The sequence below is a fragment of the Microtus pennsylvanicus genome, chromosome 13, assembly GCF_037038515.1.
Source record: "Microtus pennsylvanicus isolate mMicPen1 chromosome 13, mMicPen1.hap1, whole genome shotgun sequence".
In the NCBI taxonomy this organism is placed as follows: Eukaryota; Metazoa; Chordata; class Mammalia; order Rodentia; family Cricetidae; genus Microtus; species Microtus pennsylvanicus.
Genome location: NC_134591.1, coordinates 31,444,170 through 31,459,780, shown reverse-complemented (window position 1 = coordinate 31,459,780; position 15,611 = coordinate 31,444,170). Strand labels below are relative to the sequence as shown.

At 38.5% G+C, this 15,611-nt stretch overlaps 1 protein-coding gene across 3 annotated transcripts in view; it reads right to left on the bottom strand.

Annotated features, from left to right (window-relative positions):
* Positions 1-15,611, bottom strand: part of Ift74 (intraflagellar transport 74) — a 79,478-nt gene that overhangs the window by 14,927 nt on the left and 48,940 nt on the right. For all 3 annotated transcript variants that reach the window (XM_075945913.1, XM_075945914.1, XM_075945915.1), the window contains 5 exons: positions 11,172-11,225; positions 9,902-9,999; positions 9,109-9,235; positions 2,129-2,292; positions 757-882 (listed from right to left, as the gene is read on the bottom strand). In XM_075945913.1, the coding sequence (XP_075802028.1) occupies positions 757-882; positions 2,129-2,292; positions 9,109-9,235; positions 9,902-9,999; positions 11,172-11,225 (569 nt within the window). The remainder of the gene's footprint in view (positions 1-756; positions 883-2,128; positions 2,293-9,108; positions 9,236-9,901; positions 10,000-11,171; positions 11,226-15,611) is intronic.

The following is a 15,611-nucleotide window of genomic DNA, read 5'->3' as shown; positions in this document are numbered from 1 at the left end:
CAATTGTACTACAGGGACATGTGCTCGACTATGTTCATAGCAGCTTTGTTTGTCATAACCAGAACCTGGAAACAACCTAAATGCCCCTCAACCAAAGAATGGATAAAAAAATGTGGTACATTTACACAATGGAGCGCTACACAACAGAAAAAAAATGACATCTTGAATTTTGCAGGAAAATGGATGGAGCTAGAAAACATCATTTTGAGAGAGGTAACCCAGATCCAGAAAGACAATTATCACATGTACTCACTCATAGGTGGTTTTTAAACATAAAGCAAAGAAAGCCAGCCTACAAACCACAATCCCAGAGAACTTAGACAACAATGAGGACACTAAGAGAGACTTACATGAATATAATCTACATGGGAAGTAGAAGGTATAAAAAGACCAGATCTCCTGAGTAAATTGGGAGTATGGGGACCTTGGGGGAGGATTTAAAGGGGGAGGGGAGAGGCAGGGAGGGAGCAGAGAAAAATATAGAGCTCAACAAATATCAAATAAAAATAAAATAAATTAAAATAAAATAAAAACCCGCTTTTCATACGGGCTTACTGAGAGAATAAAATAGACATTAATTCATACTAAAGAGAGATTAGCACAAAATCTCACTGTTTCAAAGCGAAAAAAAAATCTGGAAGGCTTATAATACAAGAACAAGAACAAAAGCAGTTTGGAGTAAAAAAACACAGACTAAGAACACGACAGACAACATGAAAGGGAACTGATTTCAAAGTGAGCTTTGAATGTTCTTGCCTGAGCATGTGTCTCATTTTCTTGCAGTTGTGTTTTCAGTGTCTCATAATCTGTCGTCAGCTTTTCCATTGTTTTCTTAAAGGCATTTCTATAGGTTGATAATACTGTTCTTTCTTGATGCAATTTCTAGATAGATCCAAATAGTAATACATAGAAGTTATAGCAATTGTCTAAAAAGTCAATATAGAAATCACATTGGCTTAGAAATTTTAATGATTTTACTCTGTAAAATAAAACTAGAGTTATAATTACTTTAAGACTTATTTACAAAAATACTCTTTGAATAAGTTACATGAACAGTAACTGCATTAATAACTCAATAAATACTTCCATATCTATCCTGACCTTAAAAGATTTACTTTAAGGCAAAGGGCAATGGAGAGAAACTGAGGAGTCTGAAGTGGAGACCTATAATTCAAATCTGGAGTTGGCAAGTGCCACAGATTGGAATGCTCTGTATTAGGGTGTAACATGAACGGTCCTGTTTGTTGTTCGGGTTTTTGTCCCGCCCAGTACCCCACAACTGTTTAGCCCCAAAGAAAATCACACATAGGTCTCCATAAATTATAAGCTGAGTGGTCCATTAGCTCTAGCCTCTTACTTGCTAACTCTCACATCTTGATTAACCCATTTTTCTGATCTATGTTAGTCATGTGGCTCAGTACCTTTTTTCAGTGGGGCAGATCACATCCTGCTGCTTCGGTGGTCTAGGCAGGAGTGGAAGGAATCAACTTCCTCCTTCCCAGAATTCTCCTGTTCTCATTACATCATTTCTACTTCCTGTCTGGTTTTCCTGCCTATATTTCCTGCCTGGCCAATCAGCGTTTATTTATAATATGATTGACAGAATACAGACAATTCTCCTGCACCATTAGGGAGCAACTTACAATTTGTTTTTTACTTTTTTACCTTCTTTGAAAACCTCCAAATCTCTTTAGATTATAACTATACATATAACAAACCTTATTACTTCTTAGTTTGTATGTCGAATAATATACTGAAAATAGTAAGTCCTATGAAGTACATATGAATTAAAGTCTATCAAGGAAAAACAACTGAGACCCTGGTTTTTGCCCCAAGTAAACCATGCATAGTAGCACAACCCTATAATCCCAGGATTTAGAGATGAGGCAAAAAGATCAGAAGGCCACCCTTGGTAGCAAGTTTGAGGCTAATCTGAGATACTTGAGAGTCTGTCTTAAGCAGATAGATGAAGAAGGAAGGAAGGAAGGAAGGAAGGAAGGAAGGAAGGAAGGAAGGAAGGAAGGAAGGAAGGAAGGAAGGAGAAAGGAAGGAGGGAGAAAGGAAAGAAGGAAGGAAGGATATTATATTATTTGGGTGATAACTTTCAAAGATTCTGTTGTGCATTTACCTTCTTCTTTTCTTCAGCTGATGATTTTAAAGCTGCCAGGTCACTGTATGTCTCCAGGTCAGCAGTCAGTTGCTTGATTTTGTTTTTCAGAGACTGTTGTTCCTCTGTCATCTTACTTTCCAGAAGTTCCATTTTCTGTAGATCCAGCTGCAGGCGCTGACTGTCTGAAGTATAAGAATTTAAGGTAATAATTAAAATTCTACTCCTTTTACATGACTAGCCTTGGGTTTTTAGAAGTCTGGTCACAACATTTTAGTCATCTGACCAATATATAATTTTACTGCATATGTTTCTTTTAAGGGCATTTTATTTAATGTACATTTGTGAGTGTTAATAATTAACTTGCAGCAAACAACAATACACCTTATTTGTGCATGGGGCATATTTAATGTACATTTTCTTCTTTTTTTTCTTTTTTTTTTTTGTTTTTCGAGACAGGGTTTCTCTGTAGTTGGAGCCTGTCCTGGAACTAGCTCTGTAGACCAGGCTGGTCTCGAACTCACAGAGATCCGCCTGCCTCTGCCTCCCGAGTGCTGGGATTAAGGTATGTAATAAACTTCTTGTTTTTAAGAACACACTAGACAGCACATTAGCACTTTGAATGCAGAACATTTAAACAGTGTGATTTGGGAGAGAGAAGAGGGAGGGAAGGAAAACCACATTTTTTGCAACACAATGGAACAAATGAGAAGGTGAATGCTCTAGAAAAAAATAATATGTAACTTAGGAGGCAAGAACACATGGCATCCCAGAACAAGAACAGAAATTCAGTATAATGGATATTAAATTCCATTTAGTATACAAACAGTTCTTTAAAAAACTCCCTGATTTTAAAAGGGAGTTGTGGTTTATGGAGATGGTTCAGTAGAGAAAGTGCTTACAACATCAAAGTGTGGATCCCCCAGACCCTCAAAATTGGTGGGCAGGCATGGCAGCTGCTTCTAATCCCAGCACTCAGGAGACAGAAATGGGGGATCCCAGAACAAACTGACTACTTAGAGGAGCCACAATTGGCAAGCTCAGGGTCCTTTGAAAGACCTTCCCTCAAAAGTGGAAAGTGATTGAGGAAGACATCTACCATCAGCTTTGGGTCTTTATATGCACACATGTGCACCCACACACATGCAAACACACAAAAGTAATTTTTAAAAAGGGTGGTTATATGACCAAATATTTTAAAGTTGGTATAATTAAGCTAGTATTCATTGAAGGTTTCATTTATCCCCTTCAGAGTTTTAAGCTTAACCATATTACGACAAGATTTAAATATTATCATAGTTTCTATTTCAAGCGAGGCACATACTTGTTATCCTGGCATCCGGAGGCTGAGGCAGGGAGGCTCTGAGCTCAAAGCTAGCCTGGGCAACATAACTATCTCAGAAATCCAAAACCATAAAAGTCTTAATTTGGATTCATATCTCTGCTAAGGTTAGAAACAGCTATAAGAATAAAATGCTGAACAAGTTATTAAGGCTTATTTTAGGACATAAATTTAGGACATTTAATAACATAGATAGGAAACATGCTTAGCTAACTGAAGTAAGCAGTTGCATAAATTTAATTGCAAATGTAATTTGGATACATACTCAGGAAATACATTTAAGAACTATACAAAATGAGAAAAGGAGCAAACGTTTGGTTGGTATAGAGTAAAGTTTATCTCTGTTTTGCATCAGGTCCCCATGAAAAGCTAAAAGCTTCTCCAAGGGAAGAGACAGGAAGAGGAAGCAGTCGAGTTCCTTCTGATATGCTATGAAGTTGCAGAGTTTACCAACCAGTGTGTACAGAGTAGCAAAATCTCAGGAGGAGCCACTTTGACCTGGGGAAATGTTTCTGAAATATTCTGCCATCAGCACATTTGTTTACTCCCCAGAGTTTCCTTTCTAAAAATATAAATAAAAACTAGTGTTAGCAAGATTCCTTGCCTCCACGCTGCAGTATAAGTGCTTCTCAACTTGTTTGTATTACTAATCCCATAGGAACCCTTTGTGGGCTTGTTTTTCCTTTTACTCAATCACAGTCATCTCATGGGTCTGAAAAGGTTCCTGTCAACCTTCTCTAAGAAGTAATGCTGCCCCTTGCGAGTAAGAGGACTCCATTAAGAGACAGAGTGGGAACAAAAGAGGCGGGTGGGTTCCAGTGATAATCTCAAAGACAGAAAGAAAGGCAATTCACACATGGCCACTATTAACATACATTATCTCAGAACAGTTAAGAAGATTATCATAAACTTCTGGTGATTTTCAGATAAAAGAAATGTCTTAAGTGTGGGCAATGACATAAAAAAAAGAAGGGTTAAAGAAGGAAGGCTTAAATAAACAAAAGAAACAGTAGATGAAATAAATTACAAAGTCAGAATTCAAATCTTACTAACGAAATTTTCCAGAAAAAGAAAAGCTTTACTGTAGTGACAGATGGATTTTTCATCTCTGTTAAAGTCTGTTCTCATTCTTTCCAACTGCACAACTGAAGAAAGCACAGTGCCTAGTTTTTAAAAGGAAACGTAAACACAAAGCATAAAGGCAAGTAAAAAATACAACCCTAATCACTGACTTTGTTTCCTGGCATTTATATTGCCTTTAAGAAATGTTTTCCAATGGCTGTTGCACTGAGATAACTTAAAGGAGGAAAAAGCTTGTTGAACTAACATCAACCTTAGATGAGTATATAGATGAATTAATGTAATTTCTTAGTTTATAGAAAAGAATAAAGGTTTTTAAATACTCAAATCAACTCAAGAACCTAAAAATAAGAGAGATGTATTGATGAATAAAGTAGAGCATATATGAAATTATTACTCAGCTGTCATACAAAAAAGAAATTCTGTCCTATGTTACAACCTTGAGTCTGCTACACGAAGCAGAACAAGCCAGTAACAACACATCCATCATGAGTGCACTCATATGCAGCATCCTGATGAAATTTCAGTTTTACAAGATGAAAAAGTCCTGGAGCTCTACTGGAGAATCATGTGCGTACAGTAAACTCTACCAGACTATACATGCAAAACTGGTTAAGGTGGATCATCAAGAAAATAAACCACAAACACTGCTGGATGGAATGTAAACTCTTGAAGACAGGACAGAAATCAGTGTAGAGGCTCCTTAAAAATTTTAGAATTAAGCAAGGCAATGATGCCTGACTTTAATCCCAGCACTTGGGAGGCAGAGGCAGGTGGATCTTTGTCAGATGCAGGCAGATTTCTGTGAGTTCAAGGCCAATCTGGTCTACAAGAGCTACTTCCAGAACAGGCACCAAAGCTACACAGAGAAACCCTGTCTCAAATATATATGTGTGTGTGTATGTATGTATGTATGTGTATATGTATATATATATATATATACATATATATATAAAATAAAAACCTTAGAATTTCACTGAAGGACTCTGAGTCAACAATCACAGAGGTACCTGCACATCCATGTTTTTTTTTCTGTGCCATTTATAACAACTAAGAAACAGAACCAGCCGGTGTCCATCAATAAATGAGGAATTAAAGAAAATATGGTGCATATGTACAGTGGAATTTTAATTAGTGGAATAAGAGACAACTACCACGTTTGCTTTCATGTATGCTGAACTTAATTTTTGTGTATATAGAAGTCTTAAAAGTATACAGGGAACCATGAAAAGGAAGGAGGAGGTGAGGGGGAAAGGAAGAAAGAGAGGAAACTGGAACGTACATGCCATGAGAGCAGAAGTGGTGTTTCGTAGGGAGGAAGGGTACCAACTAAAGTGAGCTAGAGGGCATTAGAGATTCATAAAAACAAAGTACAATGACATACATGCATACATGATGAGCACACCATTGTGACACCCATTTACTTTGTATACAAACTTAAAAAAAGTGAATAACAGCTAAAATGATAAATTTTGTTTATTTTTAATATACTAAATATACAAAGTAATATAGATTTAGGTCAAGACTGGAATGCACCTCTTCTAGTTGCATTCAAAAGAAGTAGTAGGGGCCGGGCGGTGGTGGCACACGCCTTTAATCCCAGCACTTGGGAGGCAGAGGCAGGCAGATCTCTGTGAGTTCGAGACCAGCCTGGTCTACAAGAGCTAGTTCCAGGACAGGCTCCAAAGCCACAGAGAAACCCTGTCTCGAAAAACCAAAAAAAAAAAAAAAAAAGAATAAGAAGTAATCCTACAGAAAAAAAAAACCCTCAACAAATTAAAGTATAAAATATTCTTTCACATAGAATAACAGAACTTGTCTATTTTGGCATAACTTTTAGTTAATTAGCTATAGTGGTATAGTATTTGTGTTTTAATAAATAATGCTTGCCTGAAGATCAGAATGCAAAGCAACCTCACTAGTCAGTCATACAGGCCAGGCGGTGGTGGTACACACCTTTAATCCCAGCATTAAAGAGGAATGTAAGACGAGAGGCAACAGGTCTCATCTCTATCTTAAGTCTGAGGATTCTTGGAGGCAGGACTGCCCATTTCGGTCTGAAGTAGAGGTAAGTGTCAGTGGCTGGCCACTTTGCTTTTCTAATCTTCAGCTTGAACCCCATATCTGTCTCTGGGTTTTTATTATTTGTGCTACAATTAGCATCTTAGTATCATTCAATATGCTTATAGGCCCCTAATTCCCTACCTAATTCCTGGACAGCCATGGTTTCAAACATAGATTTCTTTGAATGTTAAAATAACATAATATAGTAACTGTATAACTCACACAGAAAGATCTGAGACAGTACTGGCTATCAAGTGCATGAATATTTCTACAATAAAAAGCATAAATAGTCAATTCAGGTCAGAATAAGTTTTATTGCCAACAACATTTCAGATTTCGGGGATCCCCATATGTTGTAAGGAGGGCCACTTATTTGGTTCCTGGCTGCCTGACTAGTTAAACCCTAACAATCACACAGAAACTGTATTAATTAAATGACTGCTTGGCCCATTAGCTCTAGCTTCTTATTGGCTAACTCTTACATCTAACTTTACTCATTTCTATTAATCTGTATATCACCCCAAGGTCATGGCCTACCAGCAAAGTTTTAGCACATCTATCTCCAGTGGCAGATCCACAGTGTCTCTTCTCTGCCTTCCTAATTTAACCCATCTCCATTAATCTGTGTATCGCTTACTGGGTAATGTTCCCAACATCTGTCTTAAGCGGAGGATACATGGCGTCTCCCTGACTCCGCCCTTCTTCCTCCCAGGCCAAGCCAGTTTTCTTAATTCATTAACCAATAAAATCAACACATAGACAGAGGTCCTCCCACACTACCCATAAAGTATAATTATTCTATTTCTAGTATACTTAAACATTGTGTGTGTGCACATGGCATCTACTAGGTATGCATGTGTCTGCACATACATGTGGAGGTCAGATATTGACCATGGTTATCCTCCTCAATCACTCACCACCTTATTTTTGAGACATGGTTTCTCACTGAACCTGGGGCAAAACAATCTGGCAAGGCTAGCTGACTTGTCAATAACTCCAGAGATCTCCCTGTCTCTATCGCCTTAGCATTAAGATTATGTGTGTGTATAGGCAATAGGGATCCAAACTCTGGTTCCCCTTGCTTGCAAGCACCTTACTGACTTAGCCATCTTTCCAGTTTGGACCCTTAAATACACAAATAAGCAAAATTTTAAAAAAAATACACAAGTAAGCTAACAATTAAATCTTCATTTTCTCTAAACTCATTACCTGGCAGCACAAATCCGAGCAGACAAAAACAGCTAATTCTGTCACCACACACCACAACACTCGGAGTCTGCCAGTACAGAAACCCAAGATTCCGTATGAAATTTTTTAACTTTACAGTTTGTATCTCATCTCAATCTATGTCACTTGACACATAAAGCTTTTTGATTACTTGAAATAGGTTTAATCTAAATTAAAATACTATATAACTAACAAGCCCATCATTTTATAGAACACAGGTTGAAATACCAATTTCTAGGATATATTGATTAATAAAATTAAAATTCATCTGTCATTCTTCAGTTTTTAAAATGACAACAAAATAACTATAATTAAGCATGTGGTTTGCTTGCCATTTTCCTTGGTCAGTGCTGTGCTGGTGAGCACAGCTAAAACTATTCCAACACCACTGGTTCTCGACACTAATTATCAAAGACTGGCCTGATATGTGTGACCAGGATGCATTTCCACACTCTCTTCTATACAATCATCTCACTGCCTTGAAAATGTCCTTCTACCAGGATAAGAGTTCCTTGGGGAAACAGATCTGACCTTTTTTTTTTTTAACCTTTGAATACTGAAAGAGTCTCTTCCTGGCCAAACTCTAGCCAGAATCTCAGAACTCTTTTCATCTAAGCCTCACTCTAGGAACTGACTGCTTAGCCTCCTAGCTTCATTGCTCACTGGAAGCTATGGCTGTGGCTAGTGCCGAGCACTGTGAAGAACACCACACTACACATACTACACACCATCACCCTGCGAGCACTGTGAAGAACACCACACTACATATACTACACACCATCACCCTGCGAGCACTGTGAAGAAAACCACACTACATATACTACACACCATCACCCTGCGAGCACTGTGAAGAAAACCACACTACATATACTACACACCATCACCCTGCGAAAAGACCAAACTTCAAAATCTGAAACAGAACCCTCAGTTCTGCATGTTGATTTCGAAGCACTGTAAAGTCAGAGAATGTACAGACCAGGGCCTGGGATTGTAGGTCAGTAGTAGAACAGATATCTAGCACCACACACACATACATACTCAAAATGATACATCAAAGCCTTCATAAGTTGGCAACTTACTGCACTCAGTAAACACTGTTAAATGAATGAGAATATGACAATGTCCTACTAGTAAGTTCCTGGGTAATGTCACATAGAATTCTCAGATTGCAATTAGATTCTTCCTTATGGGACTTTCAAAAGAACTCAAAAAGAATGAAGATGAGTTTTGAAGTTCTAATTTGCTAGAGAAAAAATAGAAAATATAAACTCTTAGCTATTGTTCTTACCTGAGGTCAAGTTCCTAGCTGTTGTCTGTGACTTCTGCATTTCAGTTGATTTAAAGCTGAGGTCATCCTGCATCATTTTCAGCTCTTGGTTGGTGATGGAGGATATCTGTTTCATACGATTTATATTCTGTATATGAAGAGAAATAAACAGAGGATTTAGCTTCCAAAACCACAAAGGATGAGATGCTTTGAATATTATTTTTAAATATATATTCAATTTTGATGTTTTATAGAATGCAGTAGGATTTAGTCATGTTTTCATACAAGTTCATTTTTTTACTTGCTTTATTAAACTGAATTAAAAATTAGCTACAAATTTTAAAGAACTAAATGCAGATTTAATACACTAAAAATACTAAAGAGAGGTCATACATTTTCCTCCTTTAGCATAGTACATAGTAGATCCTTAATAAACAATTTCTGAACTTTTATATTCATTGGGTTTATCTATAAGAAAATATTTACAATAAAAATTAGAGTATAAAACATATTTCCATTTTCTAAAATAATGTCTAGGTTTTGGAATAGTAAACTTAGATAAGTTAGCAATGGAAGGAAATCTTGAAATTTATTCTAATCACAGCTTCATGTACTGCTTAGCACCGATCATGTACCCACCCCCCTTCCCACATTACCCTGATTAGCTAAGAGTTTGTTACAGAGATAAACAGTAGGCTGAAGAAACAAGGAAATTTAAAGGAAACAGTTTAAGTGGGCAAATATACTAGTGAATCTTCTACTTTTCTGTGTTATTTGAAAAGTTAGCAGCCTGAGATAGGCACACAGCACTTACCCGACTGCAATGCTCTAAAAGGGCGACAATGCTGGCTTCTATCTGTGCCTTCCGTTCCAGTTCCTGATTCTTCGTTTCCTCAAAAGCCTCTATAAAAGCTGCCAATTGGAAACATGCAATACAGAGTACTGTTGGCAGAGCTGGCACTGGGTAAACTCGGGGCTGTAGAACTTCAGACTGCTCTCCACAAATTCCAAGTAAAGACAAGTTTTAAACTAGTAACCTACTCTACATGCTTTCAAATATTTAAAACCTGTTATGACTTTAATATAAGTAAAACTAGAAAGTTATACAGGCTCAAAAGAAATAGCTGATACCTCAAAAATAAGAAAAACTTCACTTTTATATATGACTTACTTGATACAGCTATAATTACTAACATTTATAGTTAGCTGATGATTTTATTTCTGAAATTAATATTACTAAATTCTAAAATATTACTATTTCATCTAAACATACCTTTTCATTAAATGAATCAAATACTGACTTACTGATGGATTTTATCATTTATCCAGATTATTAATAAATATTCTAAGAAATTACCCATATGTCAAATCTAGAACTCATATATACTTTTGCTCTAATTCGAATTTCTTCAATTATTACTATGAAATCTTCAAAATTAAAAATAAGTAGTTAAAATTTTACTATTAGTAAGACAATAGCATAAACATTGCATGCATTCTGTAATGTATTTCCATTATAATTTTTCTACTAATTCTTTTTGGTAGCTCAATGGTATAGTATATATTTTTAATTTTTAAAAATCATATTTTATGTATAGCAATCGAATTTGCATATTAAATCATACTATAATAGAAAATGGTTTGACAAGGATTTTTTTCTCTTTGTCCTATTTTATTTTTTTTTTCCATTCAAAGATTTACACTTTGTCCCCTCCTCCCATCCCCCTCCCACTCCCCCACTCCCCTTTCTCCCTCCCTGCTTAAAAGACAGCAGAGAACCCTGCCCTGTGGGAAGCCCAAGGCCCTCACCCCTACATCCAGGCCTAGGAAGCTGTGCATCCAAATAGACTAGGGTCCCAAAAAGCCAGTACATGCAGTAGAAACAAGTCCCAGTGCCTTTATTTGACAAGGATTTAAATGAAAGGAAAAAGAAAAAAGAAAAATTCCAGGATATAGAACCCATCCACTCAGAACCAAATTCTATTTAAAACATCACTTTTTCTCAATGGGTCAATGTGGCAAATGTCTTAAGTGCCTAGTACAAATGAATGGCAATCTAAGAGTTACATAAGACCATCACTTACCATCCATATTTTCCTCTCTTTTTTTAAGCTCCTTGTATTTTTGATTCATTTCACCTACAAGAAATACAAAACAATACTAGCTTTAAAATTCCAATCATTATATTCTAAATTTGAAGTATTTCTTGGGTTCTCTTTATGCCATCAGCCGCTGAATATTCAATAGTCAATATCTAATTGAATTTTAATTTGGAGAAATTTGTTTATATTTTATTACAAAGTCTTTTAAAGCAGCTAATTGTACTTTTACAATTAGTGGGGGAAATACTGGAACGGACTTACAGGCTTTCCATTCCAAATTTGAAGCTGTTCAGCTATACATGAACACTCCTGGTGACAGAGAGAGAAGTTCGTGCAAATCTAGCCATCTAGGAACAGTTTGCAGGCATGACAGCAGCATTCCTTACCTCACAGAGCTTAGCATCTAGAAATCTAACATGTTAAATGCTGTCATATGAAAAAAAGATACTATACAAATATACAACTAAGTTAACTAAGGTACTGTAGAAAATTCTCTAAATAATATCCATGCTACATTATAAGGAATGAACAGGAAGGAGTTACTTGGTCAGATATAAAAAAGTCAATGTCAAAAAATTTGACCATCGATGAGATCTGGGCAAACTGGGGGTGTGGGTCGTAATAGGGGAGGGGATAGGGGAAATGAGAACAAAAGGGAACAGGATGGGCAAATTGGGGGAGGGACGCAGAGGGAGAACAATAAAAGAGATATCTCAACAGAGGGAGCCATTATGGGGTTAGGGTGAAACCTGGTGCTAGGAAAATTCCCAGGAATCCACAAGGATGACCCCAGCTAAGACTCCTAGCAATAATGGATAGGGTGCCTGAACTGGCTTTCCCCTGTAATCTGATTAGTGACTACCCTCATTGTCATGATAGAACCTCCATCCAGTAACTGATGGAAGGAGATGCAGGGATCCACAGCCAAGCACAGGGCTGAGCTCTGAGAGATCAGATGAAGAGAGAGAGGAGAAATTATATGAGCAAGGGGGTGGAGGTATCAAGATCATGACAGGAAAACCACAGAGACAGCTGACCCAAGTTTGTGGAACCTAATGGACTCTGCACTCACAGCTGGGGATCCTGTATGGGACCAAACTAGGCCCTCTCCACGCGGGTGACAACTGTGTGGCTTGGTCTGTTTGTAGGTGTTAAGTCCAGTCTCTGGCCTCCATCTTTGGAGGCTCCGCCCCTATGCTTGCCAAAACCTTGGCCCCTTTCCCAAAGAGGAATGAGGCAGCCTCCCGTCCGTGTCTTCCCCCCCTCGTGTCCCCCTCTCCGTCTACTCCCCCCCCCCACCTGGATATCCTTAAATTTGGCTCATTGTCATTTGGCTTGATTGGGATTTTTGTATCAGCGGAGAGCTCAAGTTAAGAAAAGTTCCTAACAGTGGGCCCAGGATCTATCCCCAGTGCATGAGCTGGCCTTTTGTATATCATTCACTATGGTGGGATGCCTTGATCAGCCTTGATGCAGGCAGGAGGGGCTTGGTCCTGCCTCAATTTGATGTGCCAGGCTTCAATGACTCCCCAACTGGGAGGCCTTATCCTTTCTGGGGAGTGGATGGGAGGACACAGTGGGGAGGGGGGAAGTGTTGGCGAGCATGAGGAAGAGGGGAAACAGTGGTTGATAAGTAAGTTGAATAAAAAAATTAAAACTGGAAAAAAAAGAAAAAATCTGACCAATACATAAATTTGGAAGTGTGATGACTATGAAAGTATAATCACAGAATCAGTTGCCAAGCTTGGCTTCTTGGGACACAGATTTTAATCTCAAGTCTGGTACCAACAGCCCAAGGAATTAAGAGTGGCATGGCTAACGCAGAGAACAGGAAACAGAAGAGCAACAAGATGAGAGGCCGAAGCCAGGCGGTGGTGGCATACGCCTTTAATCCCAGCACTCAGGAGGCAGAGGAAGGAGGATCTCTGTGAGTTTGAGGCCAGCCTGGTCTACAAGAGCTAGTTCCAGGACAGGCACCAAAAACTACAGAGAAACCCTGTCTCGAAAAAAAAAAAAAGATCAGAGGCCGACTCTAAATACATCTAAAAACCATGTCTCAGAATTTGGGCTTAAGAACAATTGTTGCAAAAACTACATGTGTGTGTGTATCCATGTGTGTACATAAGCGCAGATATCCACTAAAGCAAAAGGCCTGGGGCTGAATTTACAGATGACTGCTTGCCAGTCATCCTGGGCACTGGGACTGGAACTCTCAACCACTGAGCCAGCTCTCCTCCATCTGCTGAAGAATTGAAGCAGGAGAGTAAAAGGAAAACTACTGAGAAGTATTTTAGCCTAAAGAACAAAAGACTGGAAGCTGGAAGGCCAGTTACATGTCTTGAAAGTCTGGGTAGAAGATCAAAGCTGCTAAAAGTATGGGGGTAATTAGGAGAGAAGTTTGTGGATTTTTATCTCGAATATCAAGAGCCAGAGTGAAAAGGTAGAAAGTGGAACCTAGGGTGATTCTCAAGATTGAAGACAGCTGCATTAACTGCAAAGGGGAACAGATTGGAGAAAAAGTTGAACATACTAAGTGTAATGAATATGAAAGTCATGTCTAAAGGAACAAAAATCCAAAGCTGGAAAGGACATAGCAGCCTCAAAAAGGGGTGCGTTATTTCACCGTGACAAACACTGAGCTACGGCAGTACAGATCTGTTCTCAGAGGAAGACTGTTACAACTCCATGTTCTAGGGCATCAAATAAAAAAAGGATAAATTTGAGCTTGCTTCAAACCAGTTTCTTCATACCAGTCTATCAATCCCTAGCTTCCTCGAACAAAGCTAGTGACACCAATGGGGATGGAAAGAATAGCAAGCTATTTCTACGGGGACTCCTGGTTAAAAGCTGGCATTAAAAAGGACCTCTAGGAACAGGAGCTAACGGGCTAAAAAGGTGTAGAAGCAGAAGGATACCAGACACTAAAACTTCAACATCTATGTTCTTTATCTTACTATATGGTACAGATAAACTTCACAGATGTGACTAAAGCAGTTTTTCTTTTAAAAGATTGTTCTTTGTCTTCTCATGAGTTCCTCCTCCTTCCTTATTTAAACCTGAGTCTTCTCAATCGATTTTTTACATGTATATTTGTCTGTGTGCATTCATGTGTTCCACAACACGTGTATGAAGGTCAGAAAATGACTTGTGGGAACTGGCTCTGCCCTGTGGGATCTGGCTTGCATGCCTGCCTCCCTGCATGTGCTCTCCCTTTATTAACATGCAAGGCTTCCCCCACCCTCTCACTTCTCTCTGCTCCCAAGAGGTAGCCATGGCAGCTTTGGACTCCCCCCACCACCTCTAGCTATTCTCTACCACGTGAGAGATAGCCACGAAGCAGTTCCATATTTACAATAAACCTTTCTCCTTTATGGCCATAGAGCAGTCTAGTTCAGCATCCCATCGGTTTCTTTCTGTACCGTTCTCTGAGGCACACCACCTCCTAGTCTTCTCACTTCTACTGTTCCTCCTGTGGAGCAGCTTCTCTATTACCATTCTCATCCTACTACGAATGACTTCTTGCTCATTATCTTTCAAGAAGACCACTACTTCCTACAGTCCATATAACCAATTTTTGTTCATGCAAACTGTTGTTTTAGAGACTTTGGGGGTGAAACCCCATTAATTTATATTGAGTTATTATTTCAGACCCCCTCTGACATTTTCATGCATATAGTGAGTCACGACAATTTTCCTATTTCAATTTCAGTTAGCTTGGATATCCTACTAAATTACATGTGGTGTGGGAAATTGTCTGTATTCTGTCAATCATGTTTTAAAAAAACGCTGATTGGCCAGGCAGGAAGTATTGGCGGGAATACCAGATAGGAAGTAGAAATGGTGCAATGAGAACAGGAGAATTCTGGGAAGGAGGAAGTTGATTCCTCCCAGTCCTGCCTAGACCATCAAAGAAGCAACATGTGAGCTGCCCCACTGAGAAAGGTACTGAGCCATGTGGCTAACATAGATAAGAATAATGGGTTAATATGGGCTACTAGAGCTAATAAGAAGCCTGAGCTAATGGGCCAGTTTTATAACCTAATGTAGACTCTGTGTGATTTTCTTTGGGGCTTGCCAGCTGTGCGGAACTGGGCAGGACATAAACCCCAACAAGCTAGCCCCTCCATGTTACATTTTTATATTTAGTCTCCCCTCCACCTATGTCTTTTCTGTCAATGTAGCAGTAAGCAATGAATGCCGGTTTCAAAAACTTTTAAATTGCTATGAGCACATAAAAATGAAAGCACACACATTTAATCCCAGCACTTGGGAGGCAGAGGCAGGCAGATCTCTGTGAATTTGAGGCCAGCCTGGTCTTCAAGAACTAGTTCCAGGAAAGCTAGGGCTGTTAACACAGAGAAACCCTGTCTTGAAAATAATAATAATAAATGATTTAAACCAACTTTTCAATTTAGGCATCAT